Genomic DNA, 17,888 nt, shown 5'->3' with positions numbered 1-17,888 from the left:
TGAAGGCTGAAAAAGGGAGCCGACATCCCCGTCTTTCTGACGGTAAGATAAGACAAGCTTCCTTGTTTCTCAGGGCCAGGCTCTGCCCTGCCCCATATGTGCAGGGAGAGGAGAGGCCAAAGCAAACCCCCCCAGACCTCCTTCGGTTTCAGCTCATACTTTTTAATCAGGCACAGGATTGACTCGAGAGCTAGACTCCAGGACATAGAATCACAAACCCAACAAAACAAAGCTGTTTATTATAGGAGCATTCTTGAGCCATACTGGAAAAGATGTTCACAAAGGTGGATGAGGATGGAAACTCGACCTTGGAGTGCCTATCCTCCTGACTCAAGGGCCACTTTTTCCCTTGTCACCTGAGACCTAGAGACCCTTTCCCCACGGAAAAGACCCACAGAGGAGGCTTCTCCCTGTTTTCACAGCCACAGCAAGTCTCTACTTCACATAGGACTCCAACCCCCGCCTGCACTCCACACAGACCTCAGCTGCCAGTTTCATCAGCTGCAGAAATGCCTCCCCCAGGCAGGCAGGGGGATGCTGGGGTCTAAGTGAGGATGTCATGGGCCTGGTGCTCCACCAGCATCTCCATGCTCTTCACGTCAGTGCACCAGAACTCCAGGCGATCCTTCATTCCCTTGATCTGAAGTGCAAACCAAGACCACACAGGGCATTGAGACATGTGGGAGTCACAGGCCAAGTGGCTAACACCACAACACCTGATGGAGAGCTCTATCCAAAAGGACATCCGAGGTGGGGGATTGGGATGTGTGATAGGACTGTCCAGTCAGTTCTTATCTAAGGACATTAAAAAAAAAAAAAAAAAAAACCCTGCAGGCAAGAACAGAGGAAATCCGCAGTATCAGATTTCCAGCAAATGTAAGATGGATGTGAGCTCAAATCACAGAACAGGAACATAATTGAGGGGTGTACCTATCTCAAGATTAACAGGCCCCATCAGCATAACCGGCACTGTTATCATCATAAGCTTTTAAATGCAGGGTTCAAATCCCAGACTTACATTAAATTAGGTTCTCAGAAAAACCCAACAGCAGTTAATACATTGCCCAAAGCCTCTTGTCTAACAATGCTTTCTTCCTAAATGGCTTTCATCCAAGTGAAACTAAGACAACACAGATATAACTCAAAAATCCAGAAAGGTAAAACATGGGTTTCAGTCACATCACCTGTTGCAAATCCAATACTCGGGGCTGCACCCAGGTCATGTGAACACGCTTGTCCACCTCGTCTATACTGCCCCTGACAAGTCCCACTGAGAGTGCCTTCATCACCAGCAGCTCCACCTGCAAGGGGAAAGACGCTTGAGTAAAGCACCCTGACCCATGGGCCTGGGTGGCTTCTGAGACACAGGGCAATGTTTTTTCTGTTGTCTCTGACCAGTCTGGGGAGCAGAGTGCTCACACAAGAGCCTCTGTCTCCTCCTGGTGGCAGTTTTGCTGCTGTGACATCCAGAGTCCAGGGACTGTACCTCGTTCACTGGGATTTTAGCACTTTTGGCAATCTCTTCAAAAGTGAGTTGTCTGTGATTGGCAGGTCGTGTAAAAGTCATCTGAAGAAAAATCATGTTATTAACTATTTAAAACTATTTTTCCAAATAAAAATTGTCAGAGAACTGATTAGGATTTTTCTTTTTCTTTTTGAGACAGAGTCTCAAGCTGTCACCCTGAGTAGAGTGCCGTGGAATCATAGCTCATAGCAACCTCCAACTCTTGAGCTCAAGCGATTTTCTTGCCTCAGTTTTTTTTTTAGAGACAGAGTCTCACTTTATTGCCCTCGGTAGAGTGCCATGGCGTCACAGCTCACAGCAACCTCCAACTCCTGGGCTTAGGCAATTCTCTTGCCTCAGCTTCTTGAGTAGCTGGGACTCCAGGCACCTGCCAGAATACCCAGCTACGTTTTTTGTTGCAATTTGGCCCAGGGCTGGGTTTGAACGCGCCACCCTCAGTGTATAGGGCAGGAGCCCTACCCACTGAGCCACACGTGGGGCCCAGTTTTTCTATTTTTAGTAGAGACGGGGTCTTGCTTTTTGCTCAGGTTGGTCTTGAACCTGTGAGCTCAAGCTATCGACCTGCCTCGGCCTCCCAAAGTGCTAGGATTACAGGCCTAGCACTTAGCAGAATATATACAGCTGAAGGCACTGTGAAGAGGCAGGAAGCACAATAGATACCACACCCGACCTGATTAGGATATTTTTATCAATATTTGCTCTGAAAATAGAGATCACAGACAAAGGTGCTCCTAGGGTGTGCTTACCTCCATGAGGCACAACAACTGAATTTTCCTCAGCAGCTGGGCTTCGTTGGCTGCTAAATCAGGCTGTAAGTGTAGAAAGAAAGAACAACATACTCCATGTCAGTGCTGATTAGTTTGGAATTCTGTCTACAATAGTACACAGTTTACTACAGATTGCTGAAGCTCAGTAATCCTGTCACTTCATTTGAATTCACTTTTCTTAGGAAATTTAAAGAGGAGTACCTAACTGAAAGGCTCAAGAAAAGGAATTTATGAGATTTATACTAATTTTATAAACATCACAGGCAGGGCCATTGTGTCTATGTGTTTCAGGAAGACTCTGCAGGCATGAGGTGCTGTCAAGGAAGTCCCGGTGCCCAGCAGGCATTTAGGGTGCTGCCTTAGGGTGCTAACCCTAAGTGGGATCCCTGCAAAATAGATTCTGCAAGTTCTAGAGACTTGTTCTGAATCAAAAGAGGAAGGTATTAATTTATAATGAAAAATGTGATTGTCGGCTCAGTGCCTATAGCTCAGCGGCTAGGGTGACAGCCACATACACTGGAGCTGGTAGGTTCAAATCCAGCCCAGGCCTGCCATACAACAATGACAACCACAACAAAAAAACAGCCAGGCGTTGTGGTGGGCACTTGTAGTCCCAGATGCTTGGGAGGCTGAGGCAAGAGAATCGCTTAAGCCCAAGAGTTTGAGGTTGCTGTGAGCTGTGATGCCACAGCACTCCACCCAGGGCAATGGCTTGAGACTGTCTCAAAAAAAAAAAAAAAGAAAAGAAAAGAAAAGAAAAATGTGATGGTCATGAGAGCTAGAATACACCCTTCTGCAAGATAGGCACAATCTCTCCTTGGAGACAGATCAAAAAGTTATTTGTCGATAGAGTTGACTTCTTAATTTAAGTGTTTAGCAATTCAGACCCTGATGCAGGCAGCTCTAGTAGGGATATTCCTCCCACAGGTACCAGACAGGCCAATCTCTGCAGAAAAGGTTCTCACTACCCTCTGGGCAGGCTTTCGCTGCTTGGATAGATGCTGTTTGAAAGCAGCTCTGAATTTCCTGGGGTTTTGTTTGTTTGTTTTTAATTGCTATGGCTAGCCATCTCTCCGAGTGGCACACTTTCTCTTAAGAGCCATCAGTATGTAACCACACCAGTTAGGGCTGGTTAGACCTGGTGCTTCCTGCCGCTTCACAGTGCCTTCAGCTCTATATATTCCGCTAAGTTTACTTTAAAATTTAAGAAAATTTAATGTTTCAGAAAAGTACGAAAATAACACCGTCATAATTCCTAGTACATAATTCAGTAAAATTTCCTTCTAATAATTTTACTGTAAACTTACTGCTAAAGCTCAAGCCCTTGGTAAGCACCTTTTGCTAACTTCTACCTCCCACACAGGCTCTGAAACCCAGTGTCTGTCTTTCCTGGCCCTGAGTCAAGCTGATCAACCCCCTGCACTTGTCCCCCCCTCACCTTGTGCTCTTTCCCACTCTCCACTAAAACCCCTGCACATCAGCCTCCCACACTCACTCTCAGCCCAACAAACATGCTGCAGCTCTCTCTCTGCCCTGCTGAGTCTGCTCTTCCCACAGCTCCTCATTTGTTCCTGTTGCATGCAGAGCACCCTTACTTTGGAGACACCCTGTGACAGCACCTCCAGCCAGCATGGACTTGTCCTCTGCAGCACTAAGCACTCTTGTAACTAACCAACCCTTAACTTCCTGCTTTGTGAGAGCAGGGACCTGCCCATCTTCACTTTCTCTTTGCCAGTGCCTCCCTGTGTGCCTGGCATGGAGCTCCACAAACATCTGTTGAATCAGTGAATGAATGGCTGTGGCGCTGTAGAGACCTACCTGCTGGCCCCAAGCTGTCTTCAGAGTCTGGAATCTCTCCACATTGCCGCTGTTGAAGGCATAGAGGGTGTCAATCAGCCACTGTCGGTCAGTACCTCTCAGGGACTCCAGCACAGGGTGCATGAGCTGTGAGGACAGATGGTCAGTTGGCCAAGAAAACCCAGTTTCCCTCTCGCTAAAGAAGTTGAGCTCAGGGCCAACTTACGAGTTCTCCGAAGTTAAAAACTCCTTCACCAAGAAGTCCCGCCAGTCCCAGAGTGAAGGCTCTCTCCTGCTGCTCAGACACTGTGTAGCAACACAGGCCCAGTTACAACAGTCAGTCCTGTTTGGCTATGAATATCTCCCATAACACAAAAGTAAAGAAACCATTCTCTGGAATGGTTAAATTACAGGGCCTTAACACTAGCCATTTCTTATGAAGTACTAGATTGACTTAGATTATACCAGGAACCATACATGAGTTTTGTGGGAAGAGCATTCCTTTTTTTCCTGCTATATGTATGTGAATCTAATAATATTTCCAGACTGTACTACTTTTTGGAGTAATGAGTTACTTAAACCTCTTCCCTCTAGGAAGTAGTACCAGCTCTTTCTTTTTTTTTTTTGAGACAGTCTCACTATGTTGCCCTTGGTAGAGTGCCATGTCGTCACAGCTCACAGCAACCTCAAACTTTTGGGCTTAAGTGATTCTCTTACTTCAGCCTCCCAAATAGCTGGGACTATAGATGCCCACCACAATGCCTGGCTATATATATATATATATATATATATATATATATTTTTTTTTTTTTTTTGCAGTTGTCATTTAGCTGGCCTGGGCTGGGTTCCAATCTGCCAACCTTGGTATAGGTGGCTGGTGCTGTAACTGCTGTGCTATGGGCGCCGAGCCACTGTCTCTTATTTATCATAAATGACCTACTTTAGCCTCTTTTCAATCTAAAATTAACATACTTTCTGTTCCTATACAGCAAATCCCTTATTCTTTTGACCATATCAGTTGCTTTACAAATATATTTTTCTGAGATACAGTAATCAAACTGCATAAATGGGGTGGTGCCTGTGGCTCACGGAGTAGGGCACCAGCCCCCTATGCCGGAGGTGGTGGGTTCAAACCCAGAACCGGCCAAAACTGCAAAAAAAAAAAAACAAAAAAAAAAACAAAACTGCATAAATGTTTTTAAGAGCTGCTGGTCTTGTGAGCTTCAACAGTACATTTTGAGAGGCTGGATGCAATGGCTCACAACCGTAATCCTAGCCCTTTAGGAGGCAGAGGCAGGTGGATTACTTGAGCTCTGGAGTTTGAGACCAGCCTAAGCAAGAGCGAGACCTATCTCTACTAAAAATAGAAAAACTAACTGAGTGTTGTGGCGGGCACCTATTAAGTCCCAGCTACTTAGGAGGCTGAAGCGGGAGGATCCCTCGAGCCCAGGAGTCTGAGGTTGCTGTGAGCTATGATGCCACAGCACTCTAGCCATGGTGACAAAGTAAAACTCTGTCTCAAAAAAAAAAAAAAAAAAGTAGACCAGGAGCAGTGGCTCACGCCTATAATCCTAGCACTTTGGGAGGCCGAGGCAGGTGGATTGCCTGAGCTCACTGGTTTGAGACCAGCCTGAGCCAGAACGAGACCCTGTCTCTAAAAAAAAAAAAAAAAAAGAAAGAAAGAAAGAAAATAGCTGGGTGTTGTGGCAGGCACCTGTAGTCCCAGCTACTTGGGAGGCTGAGGCAAGAGAACTGCTTGAGCCCAAGAGTTTGAGGTTGCTGTGAGCTATGATGCCACTGTACTCTGCCAAAGGTGAAAGTGAGACTCTGTCTCCAAGAAAAACCCAAACAAAACAGCGTATTGTGAGAAACACTTAACATAGGTTAGAAGTCTCTTTCAGGGGGTAGGTGTGGGGGGGCGGAATGATGCAGCTATTGACTGAGTATGCTAAGTGTCTCATCTAAAACACATTCCTTATACTTTTTCCAAATTCCACTGGTCACTTTTCTTTCTACGCTCCAATCCCTGGAATATTTTATAATTTATTCTCATGGGTCTGGAATTTCAGTTTACTAAATGAAGGCCTCAGCTACAGGGATATCACAGGCTATTCATCTTGTGGCAGGGGTGGGGTGGGGATGGCTAGAAGATACTTACATCACTGTACTTCCTACAGAAATTTCTGGCTTATGTAATAATAAGGACCTAGAGAAGGCGTTGTAAAAGGGGCTAGGAAGAATTAGACTCATTTTCAGCTGAACTAAATGCTAAGAATATAGCATAGAAACTAAAGCTTAAACAAATCTTCCCACCTCTTCTTCAAAATGGAATGAATCCATTGAATAATTTCTGAGACTTATTACCTCAAGTACCTCACAGCTGCTATGTCTGGAGAACAAATTCCTGTGTAACGTGGACTTAACAGCCCACATTACCTGGGAGATCCTTGATGTCGACACAGCCCAGAAACCTCAGAGCGTCTTTGTAGTAGGATGCGTGATTTCCAACTGTTTGATAGTATTTACTGGAGAGGTCGTAGAAACGGCTGTGAACTGATGTCACACCGGGGAGGTTGTTGAGCATTTCTTCAACATCTTCAATTGTCTCCTATACATTGTAAGCAAAATCATTCTTTTTTTTTTGTAGAGACAGAGTCTCACTTTATGGCCCTTGGTAGAGTGCCATGGCCTCACTTAGCTCACAGCAACCTCCAGCTCTTGGGCTTAAGTGATTCTCTTGCCTCAGCCTCCCAAGTAGCCGGGACTACAGGCGCCTGCCACAACGCCCAGCTATTTTTTGGTTCCAGTTTGGCCGGGGCAGAGTTTGAACCCGCCACCCTCGATATATGGGGCAGGCGCCTTACCGACTGAGCCACAGGCACCGCCCGCAAAATCATTCTTTTTAACTGAAAAGAGTTTTAAAGTAATCTATCACAAGATAAAAAGTAGACACCACAGGCCTGGTTAATGCTTGCAATCCCAATACTATGGGAGGCTGAGGCAGGAGGATTGCTTGTGGCCAGGAGTTCAAGACCAGTCTGGGCAATACTGAGACCACCATCACCACAAAAACAAACAAACAAAAAAAACATTAGCCAGGCATAGTGGTGCACACCTGTAATCTGGTGGATTGCCCCCAGCTCAGGAGTTCAAGACCGGCCTGAGCAAGAGTGAGGCCCCATCTCTAAAAAAAACAGCCGGGTGTTGTGGCAAGTACCTGTAATACTACTTGGGAGGCCGAGGCAAGAGAATAACTTGAGCCCAAGAGTTTGAGGTTGCTGTGAGCTATGATGCCACAGCACTCTACTAAGGGTGACGGAGTGACTCTGTCTCAAAATAAGCAAACAACACAGAAAAAAGTACAAAGACCAGCTACAGATTAGGAAACGATATTTATAGAATGTATAACCCAACAGGAATTATGACAAAGGAAAACACAAAGAAGTCTCACAAAGCAGTCACAAGACAAGCAACACACCACTAGTAACTGAGAAAGCAAATTAACCCCCCAATGAGGCATCATTTCATTTCCATTAGATCAAGCAAGAGTCAGTCTGTATCTACCAAGTTTTGAGGATACAGAGTTAAGACAGTGCTGTGGGGCATAAAACACCTTGGACAAGCACTTGGCAACATCCTACAAAAGGTGAAGATATACATGACTTATACTTGTAGCCTCCAGGTGTACATCCTGGTGAGATTCTGCTCATGTATGCAGGGACCAGGCACAGAAATACTAATAACAGCATATCTGTAATAGGAAAAACCACCTAGATCCCTTCAATAGGAGAATAAATATGTATATTGTGAAAAACAACGGAATATCAGATAGGAGTGAAAACACACTGGTTACACGTGTCAAAGTGGTGGCTCTGAAACCTAGTGTCTAGTCAGTATTTTGAAACTACACACCTGCTACTCACTCCTGTGTAGTGAAGCATAAGGGAATGCACAGGTATGAGAGGGTGCCTTGCTGGCAGGACCATCACCTGAAGGATGCAGGGATCCCTCTGTGCTGCACCGCTTTAATAGTGAGCTGGTTGGGGCCCACACGTGCCCATCATAGCTTTCTTTATAACAACTTTTATTTATTTATTGAGACAGAGTCTCACTTTGTGCCTGGGTAGAGTGCTGTGGTGGTATAGCTCACTGCAACCTCAAACTCTTGGGCTCAAGTGATCCTCCTGCCTTAGCCTCCTGAGTAGGGGGGACTACAGGCACCTGCCACAATGCCTGGCTATTAATTTTTAGAGACGGAGTTTCACTCTGGTTCAGGCTGGTCTTGAACTCCTGAGTTCAGGCAATCCTCCATCTTGGCCTCTCAAAGTGCTGGGACTATAGGCATGAGCCATTGCACCTGGCCTACAGTGACTTTGAGCTACTGGTATGTATTAACTATTTCAAAACAAAATGCAATAGGTACGCTATGGGGCTAGGACTGAGAAGCAACAAAGAACAAGTTTTTTTTTGTAGAGACAGAGTCTCACTTTATCGCCCTCAGTAGAGTGCCATGGCATCACACAGCTCACAGCAACCTCCAACTCCTGGGCTGAAGCGATTCTCTTGCTTCAGCCTCCCGAGTAGCTGGGACTACAGGCGCCTGCCACAACACCCAGCTATTTTTTTTTTTTTTTGGTTTGCAGTTCAGCCGGGGCCGGGTTTGAATCCGCCACCCTCGGTATATGGGACCGGTGCCCTACCGACTGAGCCACAGGCGCCGCCCAGAACAAGTTCTTTTTAAGGGCAATGAGAACATGAACACTTTTAACTCTAATCCTTAAATTTCCATTAATGTTATGGTTACCAAAACAGACACGAACACATGCAGGACCTAGTTAAACAAAGTGAAGTGACCATACCCATTGGTCTTACTGCCACTTAAATCCATACCTATCCTCAAATTGCACTAGAAATGAAAGTAAGAATACAGATAAGAAACTTCAACAACGCCTGTAATCCCAGCACTGTGGGAGGCTCAGGAGGGAGAATTGCTTGAGCTCAGGAGTTCGAGACTCGCCTGAGCGAAGTGAGACCCTGACTCATGAAAAAAATGGGAAAACCCAGCCGGGCGCCTGTAATCCCAGTGGCTTCCAGAGGCTGAGGCAGTGGGGTACCCGCAGCCCGAGTCTGAGGTTGCGGTGAGCTACCATGCCCACTGCACTCTGCTCAGGGGCATAGGGTGGGACCCTGTCTCAACAAAAAAAAAAAAAAAAAAAGAAACTTCAACAGGATTGAGAAAGCAAAGGATGATGTAGGAGCAGCGCACGGTTAATAGGCTTTGCTTACAGAGAACACATGCTTCGAGCCAGCTGAGGCTGTGTGCAATCATGGTAGGATGGGTGTGTTGCAGTCACATGGGTGAATGTTTTGGTTTAATGGTAGCAGGCATCGTATCAGCAACGTTTATTTTTTGGTAGAGACAGAGTTTCACTTTATTGCCCTCGGTAGAGTGCCGTGGCATCACACAGCTCATAGCAACCTCCAACTCCTTGGCTTAGGCGATTCTCCTGCCTCAGCCTCCCGAGTAGCTGGGACTACAGGCGTCAGCCACAACGCCCCGGCTATTTTTTTTTTGTTGTTGTTGCAGTTTGGCAGGGGCTGGGTTTGAACCCGCCACCCTTGGCATATGGGGCCGGCGCCCTGCTCACTGAGCCACAGGCGCCGCCCAGCAACGTTTATTTTCTTTTTTGTGACAGAGTCTCACTCTGTTGCCCTAGGGTAGAGTGCCGTGCTGTCATAGCTCACAGCAACCTCAAACTCCTGGGTTTACGTGATTCTCCTGACTCAGCCTCCTAGGTAGCTAGGACTACAGGCGCCTGTTATAATGCCCAGCTAACTTTTCTATTTTTAGTAGAGATGGGGGTCTCCCTCTTGCTCAGGCTGGTCTCAAACTCCTCAGCTCAAGCTATTCACCCACCTTGGCCTCCCAGAGTGCTGGGATTACAGGTGTGAGCCACTGTGCCTGGACTAATTCTCCTATTTTTAAAAGTAGAGACGGGGTCATGCTTTTGCTCAGGCTGGTCTCTGAACTCCTGAGCTCAAGCTAAGCTATCCTCCCACCTCAGCCTCCCAGAGTGCTAGGGTTACAGGTATGAGCCACCATGCCCGGCCAGCTTACTCTTAAATCGTTTGGAAAAAAACTATATACACACATAAAATAAAGCAAGAGTGGTAAAAGGTTAACAATGGGGACCTAGGAGTATAGTTCTTTGTGTTATTTTTGCAACTTTCCTATAATTTAAAAATATTTTTAAATACGCATTTTTTGTTTAAACAACTTCTTGTTTTTTTTTTTTTTTTAGACAGAGCCTCAAGCTATCGCCCTGGGTAGAGTGCTGTTGCATCACAGCTCACAGCAACCTCCAACTACTGGGCTCAAGCGATTCTCCTGCCTCTGCCTCCCAAGTAGCTGGGACTACAGGCACCTGCCACAACGCCCGGCTATTTTTTGGTTGCAGCCATCATTGTTTGGGGGGCCCAGGCTGGATTTGAACCCGTCAACTCAGGTGTATGTGGCTGGCACCTTAGCTGCTTAAGCCACAGGTGCCGAGCCTTTATTTTTTGAGACAGTTTCACCATGTCACTCTTGGTGGAGTGCAGTGGCATCACAGCTCACAGCAACCTCAAACTTTCCAGCGTAAGTGATTCTCTTGCCTCATCCTCCCAAGTAGCTGGGACTATAGGCGGCTGCCACGACACCCAGCTTTTTTTTTTTTTTTGAGATAGTCTCACTATATTGCCCTGGGTAGAGTGTCGTGGCATTACAGCTCACAGCAACCTCAAATTCTTGGGCTCAAGCGAGTCTCTTGCATCAGCCTCCTGAGTAGCTGGGACTATAGTGCCTGCCACAATACCTGGCTATTTTTTGGTTGCAGTTGTAGTTGTTGTTTAGCAGGCCCGGGCTTTGTTCAAACCCACTTGCCTTAGTGTATGTGGCCGGGCCCTAACCACTGAGCATGGGCGCCGAGCCTAAACAACTTTTTTTTTTTTTTTTAGAGACAGAGTCTCACTGTACCGCCCTTGGTAGAGTGCCGTGGCGTCACACGCTAAACTTTTTAAACTAAAGATAAATATGTATTATGGTGATCTCACCTTTGTAACCTGTAGGTCCCCGATGTTTAATTTTAGAGCTCCAATTGCTGTTTTACACAGAATCACCGCCTCATCACTACTTTTCACCTAAAGAGATAAAAAAAAAAAACAAAACCCGAAAAACAAAAACAGGGAATCTCAGAAATCTAACAAAGTAAGTCAGCTACCTGTATAATTACTTCACTTCCACGATTAGAGACACTGTCTAAAGGTATGGATAGTGAGTGCAGATACAAACTGTTAAGTAACATGTTCTAAAAAGTATTACTCAAACTTCACATTTACCTTCTCACGGGTCTTTTCCAGAAAAGTAAGAGCCACATTAGGATCTAGAAAAGAAAGGAACAAAGTCAGAAGAACCACCAACAGAGTACCTGTATAGACTGGTTTTACCAGACAAGATACCTTCAGGTAGGATAATGTTTAGGTTTAGACAATAAATTATAATAAAAACATAACTTAAAATCTTTTCTTTTTTAAACCATTTTGCTTTTATAAGCTAAAAGTCTTATTTTGAGAAAGAGTCTCACTATGTTGTCCTGGGTAGTGCCATGGTGTCACAGCTCACAGCAACCTCAAACTCTTGGGCTTAAGTGATTCTCTTGCCTCAGCCTCCCAAGCAGCTAGGACTACAGGTGCCCACCACAATGCCCAGCTATTTTTGTTGTTGTTGTTGATATTGTAGTTGTCATTGTTGTTTGGCAGACCCAGGCTGGATTAGAACCTGCCAGATCCGGGGTATGTGGCTGGCGCCCTTAGGTGCTGAGCTACATGCACGGAGCCTAACTTACATTTTCAAGATCATTTTAACTATCATTTGAATCTGCTCCTTTATGAAACGAAGTAGGGCTTACCAGTCATCTGTCTAACCACATGAAGAATAATTTCTACCAGAGACAAAGGATTCACCCTGAAATACAAAACCACCAGTTTCTGAATGCCAATAAATAAAGACATACTCATTTTCAAAGTAAAAAACTGACCAAAGAATTTTACCTGTGTTCAAATTCACTGATGAAGTTTTCATAAAGCTGTGAAACAAAAATATGGAGAAAAATTATAGGATGTCTTTCCATCACCAAAAATCAAGATCAGCCAAACACATGGTGGCACCTGAGGTCCCAGCTACTCAGGAGGATGAGGCAAGAGGATCCCTTGAGCCCAAGAGTTTGAGGTTGCTGTGAGCTATGAGGCCATGGCATTCTATCCAGGGCAATAAAGTGAGATTCTGTCTCAGAAAACAAAACAAACAAACAAAACCCCCCCAAACATTATTTTTAGCTAAAGAATGATTTAATGCCAGGGCAGCACCTGTGGCTCAGTGAGTAGGGCACCGGCCCCATATGCTGAGGGTGGTGGGTTCAAACCCAGCCCCGGCCAAACTGCAACAAAAAAGTAGCCGGGCGTTGTGGCAGGCGCCTGTGGTCCCAGCTGCTCGGGAGGCTGAGATAAGAGAATCGCGTAAGCCCAAGAGTTAGAGGTTGCTGTGAGCCGTGTGACACCATGGCACTCTACCCGAGGGCGGTACAGTGAGACTGTCTCTACAAAAAAAAAAAAAAAAAAAAAAAAAAGAGTGATTTAATGCCAACAAGTTATATTTTGCAAACCAAAATGCTAACCACATAATAAACAATGCATAAATGTTTTGCTTAATAACCCATATTAGGGCTTATTTATGTTTACATAAATCATCACCAATGGATTATTAAAGGAAACTAGGGTTTTCTCTAGCTTTGGGAATTAGAACACAGACCTCTTAAGAATATCCTGAAGAGGCTTAGTGCCTGTAGCTCAAGCAGCTAAGGTGCCAGTCGCATATACCTGAGCTGGCGGGTTCGAATCCAGCCTGGGCCTGCCAAACAACAATGACAACTATAACCAAAAAATAGCCTGGCATTGTGGCAGGCGCCTGTAGTCCTAGCTACTTGGGAGGCACACAACAAACCTAACAGCCACCTAAATAAAATGACAGGAGAATTGCTTAAGTGCAGGAGTTGGAAGTTGCTGTGAGCTGTGATGTCACAGCACTCTACTCAGGGAGACAACTTGAGGCTCTGTCAAAAAAAAAAAAAAAGAATGTCCTGAAGATCTATTTTTATCTCCAAAGAACTCTAAATAAGATAGACTATCAATTTGAAATGTTCACTAAGCAAATGAAGTACCTTCAGATTTCAGAAGGTTAAGGCTAATTACACACCATTACCCTATTTCTTAGCCATTCAGCACATACTTGAGCACTTCGTCAGAGTCTGCTACAGACACAGAAAGTGTAAGGTAAATGATGTGTCTTTGAGGAGCTCCTGGCCTAGTGGAGGAACAGTCTTTAAAGAAAGGACAATATTGTGAATTCAAGAGCAAGTAAAAGAGAAAAAAAGAAAAGCACAATCTATGAGAGAGGTTTCAAAGGTTATTTCATAAGTGGTGACATGAGTTTGAAGGAATGAAGAGCACTTGGAGAAGTGGACATCTGGTGTGGGATGGGGGCAGTTGAGAGAAGGACATTTCAAATGGGAACAAACATATGCAAAAGCATGGCATTGGGCAGTGCCCGTAGTTCAGTGTGTAGGGTGCCAGCCACATACTCCCAGGCTGGTGGGTTTGAACCAAGCCCAGGCCAGCTAAACACAAAGACAACTGCAACAAAAACAAATACCTGGGTACTGTGGTGGGTGCCTGTAGTCTTAGCTACTTGGGAGGCTAAGGCAAGAGAATCACTTAAGCTCAAGAGTTTGAGGTTACTGTGAGCTGTGATGTCACGGCACTCTACCAAGGGCTACATAGTGAGACTCTGTCTCAAAAAAAGCGCAAAAACTGCATTATGTTTCAGGAATATTTCTGAGGCACATAGAGTGGGAGGCCCTGAAGATTGGTCTCTTCCCAAAAATGCATGGCTGAACAAGTGGAAACACATGATCACACTTGTATTTTAGAAACATGATTGGGGGCAAAGAGGATAGCAAGGGTTTGAGAGAGACCAGTTAGAGCAGTGGTTCTCAACCCTCCTAATGGGTTGCGACCCACAGATTGAGAACCACTGAGTTAGAGGTTACCATAGCCAGGATAACAGAGTGAGGGAGCAATAATAGTAAGAATGGACAAAGAATTTGAGAGAGTTTTCCTGGTAAGTTGAATGACTTAATCAGAATGAGCTGGTAACAGAGAAGGAGAGCTAACAATGATCTGGAGATTATGGCTAGGAAAGTGGGCAAAAGGAGTGCTCAGTGTGGGCAAAGCTGGGAGAAGGAATCTCTGAATGACCTCACCTTTGGATCAGGAGAGCCTGACACTACCCTGGGATAGTAAGGAAGAAAAATGGAAATATCCTATGGCAGTTATGTATTTAAATCAAGCACACAACAAACCTAACAGCCACCTAAATAAAATGGTATTTAAGTTACTTAAACTTTTTTTTTTTTTTTTGAGACAGAGTCTCACTATGTTGCCCTTGATAGAGTGCCAGGGCATCACAGCTCACAGCAACCTCAGATTCTTGGGCTTAAGTGATTCTCTTACCTCAGCCTCCCAAGTAGCTGCAACTATCGGTGCCCACCACAACGCTGAGCTATTTTTTTTTGTTGTTGTTGCAGCTGTCATTGTTGTTTAGCTGTCCTGGGCCGGGCTCGAACCTGCCAGCCTCAGTGCATGTGGCTGGCGCTATAACCTCTGTGCTACAGCTGCAGAGCCACTCGTTTTTTTTTGAGACAGAGTCTTAAGCTGTCACCCTGGGTAGAGTGCCGTGGCCTCAAAGCTCACAGCAACTTCCAACTCTTGGGCTCAAACGATTCTTTTGCATCAGTTTTTCTATTTTTAGCAGAGACGAGTTCTCGGTTTTTTGCTCAGGCTGGTCTCGAACTCGTTAGCTCAAGCAATCCACTCGCCTCGGCCTCCCAGAGTGCTAGGATTACAGGCATGAGCCACCACACCTGGCCAAGTTACTTAAACTCTTACTTTTGCTTCTACATTTAACAAAATGGGATAAAAGTAGTACTTATCTCCTAATATTGTTATAAAAATAAAAAGTAAATAGGGCCGCGCCTGTGGCTCAGTGAGTAGGGCGCCAGCCCCATATGCTGAGGGTGGCGGGTTCAAACCCAGCCCCGGCCAAACTGCAACAACAACAACAAAATAGCCAGGCGTTGTGGCAGGCGCCTGTAGTCCCAGCTGCTCGGGAGGCTGAGGCAAGAGAATCGCATAAGCCCAAGAGTTAGAGGTTGCTGTGAGCCGTGTGACGCCACGGCACTCTACCCGAGGGCGGTACAGTGAGACTCTGTCTCTACAAAAAAAAAAAATAAATAAAAAAAGTAAATAAAGTACTTCGAACAGTTGAATAATAGGTACAGTTTGTTATTGTTACAAAGCTTATCTATTGTTTTAAAAAGTCTTGAGCACATTGATACAGTCTGACTTAACAAGGTAAACTGCTGACCTTAATGAGACCATCTCCTTGAGCAAAGCATGGATCCTGTACAAAATCAAGCACCTGAAGTGTCAGCTGATGCCACAACCTGAAAAACATAAAAACCTTAAGACTTAATAAACTAAAATCTAGTCACAGACACCTTCAGCCTTGACAGTCCTATCAAGTAACAAATACAAAGGTGAGTATCTCTAATCCAAAACTCCAAAATAAGAAATGTTTCAAAATTAAAAAAAAAAAATTTTTTTTTGAGACAGAGCCTCAAGCTGTCGCCCTAGGTAGAGTGCCATGGCATCGCAGCTCACAGCAACCTCCAACTCCTGGGCTTAAGCGATTTTCTTGCTTCAGCCTCCCAAGTAGCTGTGATTACAGGTGCCCGCTACAATGCCCAGCTATTTTTTGGTTGCAGCCCTCATTGCTGTTTGGCGGCCTGGGCTGGATTCGAACCCACCATCTCAGATGTATGTGGCTGGCACCTTAGCCACTTAAGCCACAGGCACCGAGCCAAGATTCAAAAATTTTTGAATGCCAATATGAGGTTTAAACGAAATGCTCATTACAGCATTTTGGATTTCAGATTTTTGGATCAGGGATGCTGAACCAGTAATTATATAATGCAAATATTCCAAAATCCAAAACACTTCTGTCCTCAAGCATTTCAGAGAAGGGATACTAAACCTGTACTAACTTGTCTCTATCGTATAGCAGAAAAATTGCTAACACAGATGTTAATAAACCACAAGACTTTTCTTGGTTCTGGTACTCAATTATGTCACCTAACTTCTTTAAGACTCTGTTTTCCCACCTATGAGATGGGGAACACCTTCCTATGTTATTTCAAAGGGTTACTTGTGAGGTTCAATTGGAAACAAGAACTTTGGGATCATACAGATCTAAGTTGAAACTCTAGCTCTTCTACTTAATTGCTGAGTCATTCAGGTACTGATTTAACTGAGCTTCAGTTTCCTCATCTGTGAATGGGAGAAATGAAAGATAAAGTGAGCTAACATACAGAGGGTGCCAAAAAAAAATGTGTACACATTTTAAGAAAGGAAAAAACTGTATTAAATTTGTAATACTCAAGTCACATTTGACTTCTGCAATTACAAGAGGTGCTCAATGTGACTTGTATTTATCTTTAGCTATCAGTATATACTGAATATTACAATTGAGTATTAGTATGGACAGTGACACAGCACTTAATCCCCAAACCAAAAGCTAATATTTAATAATGCAGACAAATGCTTTGAGAAATACAAAGTGCTACCCAACACAAGCAATTATTTTCCAAACACTAATAATTTGCTCTCAAAAACTGCTAACAGCAGAAGGCTGCTAAATGCTGAACATCATCAAAACATGTATTGAATAGCTAAGTGAAAGGTAATATGTTAAATGCTAGGATTGTTAACAGGGAGGTTACTACAGGAGGTGTTATTTTCCTATGGATCAGCTCTAGCCCAATGACAGCAATTTACACCATTCGTTTTAAAAGAGATTGGTGCTTAGTAGCAGCAATTTAATTGTTCTGAAATTCAACCTGTTTATAAACACACCCAAACTCCAAGGTCTCTCTAGGGGCACAAAACCCAGTGTGAAATATAATGGAAAGTACGAACAATGGGAGCGGGAGAAGTGGTTGGACCCTGTCCCATTAGTCGCAGAACCAACGGGGTTCTGCACTGGCCTCAGGTTTATCCGCTCTAGACAGTGAGAAAGATAATTGTAGATAGAGTCACACTATGGCAAGCCTAAGTACAAGTCACCGGGATTTGTTTCCCAAAGGGGTGTCAACCTAGTCTTGAGTGTGTTTGCTTGTTTGGAATTAAGAGCTAAAATCACAGGCCATCCCTAAACCCTTTCAGTAAGACCAGAAGGAAAGGGAGTTCAGAAGCCTCAGTCGCAGTCCCTCGGTCAGGAAAGCAGCGGGCCCGAGACCTCAACATCCTGGCCGCAGGTCTGCTCCTTTGTCCTTGGGGGCTGCCACCCTTCCTCCTCTTCAGCCGTGCCCCTCGGGTTCTTCAGTCCACCTTCCCGCCTGGCCCGGCACCACTCTCCCTACACGTCTCCGCCTCCTCAGCTGCCCCACTCCGGTCTGAGCGCCCGCTCGGTCCCCGGGACCCCGCGCCTCGGCGCTCACTTTTTCGTGTAGAGCTCCTCCAGACGGTGCCATACAGCAGGTTGCCCCGGTCCGGAGCTCTGACTCTGCTGTAAGAAGCCCGGTACGTCCTTCATGTCGGCAGGAAGACCCCGGGACAGTGGCACCACTGGGCCGTCAACGCCACGGGGA

The 17,888-nt window shown here is 45.1% G+C and overlaps 1 protein-coding gene across 1 annotated transcript; it reads right to left on the bottom strand.

Moving 5' to 3' along the window:
- Positions 1–205: 205 nt before the first annotated feature.
- Positions 206–17,880, bottom strand: PSMD13 (proteasome 26S subunit, non-ATPase 13). Its single transcript, XM_053562119.1, has 13 exons — positions 17,739–17,880; positions 15,608–15,686; positions 12,178–12,212; positions 12,036–12,091; positions 11,467–11,510; positions 11,182–11,268; positions 6,526–6,697; positions 4,316–4,395; positions 4,111–4,236; positions 2,272–2,334; positions 1,487–1,567; positions 1,185–1,301; positions 206–640 (listed from the first exon to the last, which is right to left on the bottom strand). Exons 1-13 carry the CDS (start codon positions 17,831–17,833, stop codon positions 545–547), a joined length of 1,131 nt encoding a protein of 376 aa, XP_053418094.1. The 5' UTR covers positions 17,834–17,880; the 3' UTR covers positions 206–544.
- Between the last annotated feature and the right edge of the window lie 8 nt (positions 17,881–17,888).

Source organism: Nycticebus coucang, chromosome 14, assembly GCF_027406575.1.
Source record: "Nycticebus coucang isolate mNycCou1 chromosome 14, mNycCou1.pri, whole genome shotgun sequence".
Lineage (NCBI taxonomy): Eukaryota > Metazoa > Chordata > Mammalia > Primates > Lorisidae > Nycticebus > Nycticebus coucang.
This window is presented reverse-complemented; position numbering and strand designations above follow the sequence as displayed.